Below are 2,556 nucleotides of genomic sequence, written 5' to 3' on the forward strand. Positions count from 1 at the left end.
TGACTGTGAGCATCCACTTCTGTGTTTGCCAGGCACTGGCATAGCCTCACAAGAGGCCGCTATATCAGAGTCCCTTCAGCAGAATCTTGCTGGCCTGTGCATTAGCATCTGGGTTTGGTGGCTGATGATGGGATGAATCCCCGGGTGGGGTAGTGGGGTAGTCTCTGGATAGTCCATCCTTTCATCTTAGCTCTAAATTTTGTCTCTGTATCTATATCCTCATTGTTTCATATCAGCTTCAGCACATATGTTCAATGCATTTGTTCACAAATCTTGGACATCTGATTAAAAACATAGCTGCAAACAGCAATCAAGTGCAGCTACACAAATGACTAGAATTTATGCATAGAAAAACTAATAAGCAACTGAACAAATCCACAGGAGAGGCTAATTAATAGATGAGAGATGCTTGAGTCCATGTCTGTGTGCCTGTTCTAGGTCTCTGAGCAGCTTTGGATAGCGTTACAGGGTGTGCAGTAAACGATGTTGCCTGTGGGGACTGACGGTGGGTGCAGACTAGAGTCAGATGGTAATGGCTAAGTGTTCAGAGAAAGGATTTTTCACAGCTGCTAAAAGAAAACGGCAAAACTGACAGGGAAAAAAATCTAGCTTGCTCTCTCCATCTCCACTCTCTAAAATTACGGTTTAAATTCACAAGGAAATAGACAAAGAGTGAAAGCTTGCATCTGGACTGAACCATCGTAAATAGCATTATCCACAAACAAAGAATATGGAAGAATTCAGGAACTAGGGGCAGGTACAGGGAGCTCATAACTTGTGGCACTGCTAATACGGTTTGCAATATAGGAAAAGTTACACTAGTATTAGCCACTGATGACAGCACCAACTGAACTAGAACAGTTTGAAGAAGTCAGAAAAAAAAGAATCTTTTCAGGATTAAAGACATGTATTCTAGTTTGTTTGCAAAAGCAACTTGGGAGAAAAGCTCTCTTTTGTCTGCAGGGACATCATCAATGGGAGAAACTTGAAAGAGCTTGAAGCAAAAACCACAAAGGACCTCTACTTGTTGAATTATTCCCGGGCTAATTTTTTATTATACACCTCAGACCCAACTGCCTAGGAATGGGGCCACTCACAGTGAGCAGCCCTCCTACATCAATTAGCAGTCAGGAAAATGCTCCCACAGATGTTCCTGAAGCCCAAACTGGTAGAGGCAATTCTTCAACTGAAGTTCTTTGCTCTCGGGTGAGTCAGATTGCCAACCAAGGTCAGTCATGCAATCATGTGACAAACTTCTTTTCCTACATTGCATTTCCTCTCACTGAGGCATTCAATTTCAAGGGTCCAAGGATGGCGAGATCAAGTCAGTGCCTTTTAGACAGACTTTGAAACTTGTACCGTTTATGGCAAGTACAGGATTTCCGTGAGAAAAAGGCTTATCTGGGGAGGTGCTTAGGTAAACATTAAATAACAACAGCTCATGGTAGCCAAGTGCATTCTGAAATACCAGGTGATCTCTCTCAGGTTTTTTAATCACATAAGGCTCCAGTAAAACCAAGAGAAAGAAAGATTTTTAAAGTTCCAGCATTACTTGGGTCTCCTCTATTGAGCCCTTCCCTACCTCACAGTCTCACAAAGCCTCTACATACTCTAAAGCCCTCGAAAAGGTGTTCCTGGCTTCCCCGGTAGATATCTCCATGTATTTCTCTTAGAAAATAAATGCACTTGAGTAAAAAAGTGAAAACTATTTTTAAAGTAATAACAAAATTAGCACTAGATTATAGAAATGGCAGAAGCATGGAGTACACTAATGACAGGAAGTTGAAAAATAACCCCCCAAAAGAAGCACTTTTTAGCCCCCACTGGCTGCTTTGAAAAGCCATCTTTGCATTGCTCCCAGGTCGTGCTCTGCTCTCACTGCAGCCACCTTCGCTTCCTCCGATGCTGGACTCCGGCAGCTTTCTCAGTTGAACTGGACTCACTGCATCGGGCCACCAGCATGCCCCACCATGTCAGACGCGGCAATGGATACCAGCTCTGAAATCACCACCAAGGACTTGAAGGAGAAGAAAGTTGTGGAGGAGGTAAAGAAAGGAAGAGATGCACCTGCATCTCAAAATGAGGGAACGCTCAAAATGATTGCAGAGGCTGACAATGAGGTAGGTGAAAAAGAGGGAGAAGGTGGGGAGGAAGAGGAGGAGGAAGGTGATGGTGAGGAAGAGGTTGGAGATGAAGATGAGGAAGCAGAGGCTCCTACGGGCAAGCGGATAACTGAGGGTGATGAGGATGGTGTCGACAGCAAAAAGCAGAAGACTGACGAGGATGACTAGACAGCAAAAGGAAAAGCTAACCGTACGCCCCGTGACCTAGTCACCCTCCACTTCCCATCTCAGAATTTAAACGTGGTCACCTTGGAGTAGAGAAGCAGGCCCCGCCTGCCCACAGCGGGCAGCAACCCACAGATGACATGCGCTCACCACCCCACCAAAACCACAACATGAACTGGCAACATGGGAGGAAAAAAGAACCAGAATTTCACAGGCCCTGACTTTTTTTCTTAAAAATACGTTAAAAGGAAATTTTGTTTGTATTTTT

At 44.3% G+C, this 2,556-nt stretch overlaps 1 protein-coding gene across 1 annotated transcript; it reads left to right on the forward strand.

Annotated features, from left to right (window-relative positions):
• The first annotated feature begins 1,970 nt into the window (after positions 1–1,970).
• LOC110331041 (prothymosin alpha-like) lies at positions 1,971–2,291 on the forward strand. Its single transcript, XM_021211368.1, has one exon. The coding sequence runs from the start codon at positions 1,971–1,973 to the stop codon at positions 2,289–2,291; it is 321 nt and encodes a 106-aa protein (XP_021067027.1).
• The last annotated feature ends 265 nt before the right edge of the window (positions 2,292–2,556 follow it).

This window comes from Mus pahari, chromosome 13 (assembly GCF_900095145.1).
Source record: "Mus pahari chromosome 13, PAHARI_EIJ_v1.1, whole genome shotgun sequence".
NCBI lineage: Eukaryota > Metazoa > Chordata > Mammalia > Rodentia > Muridae > Mus > Mus pahari.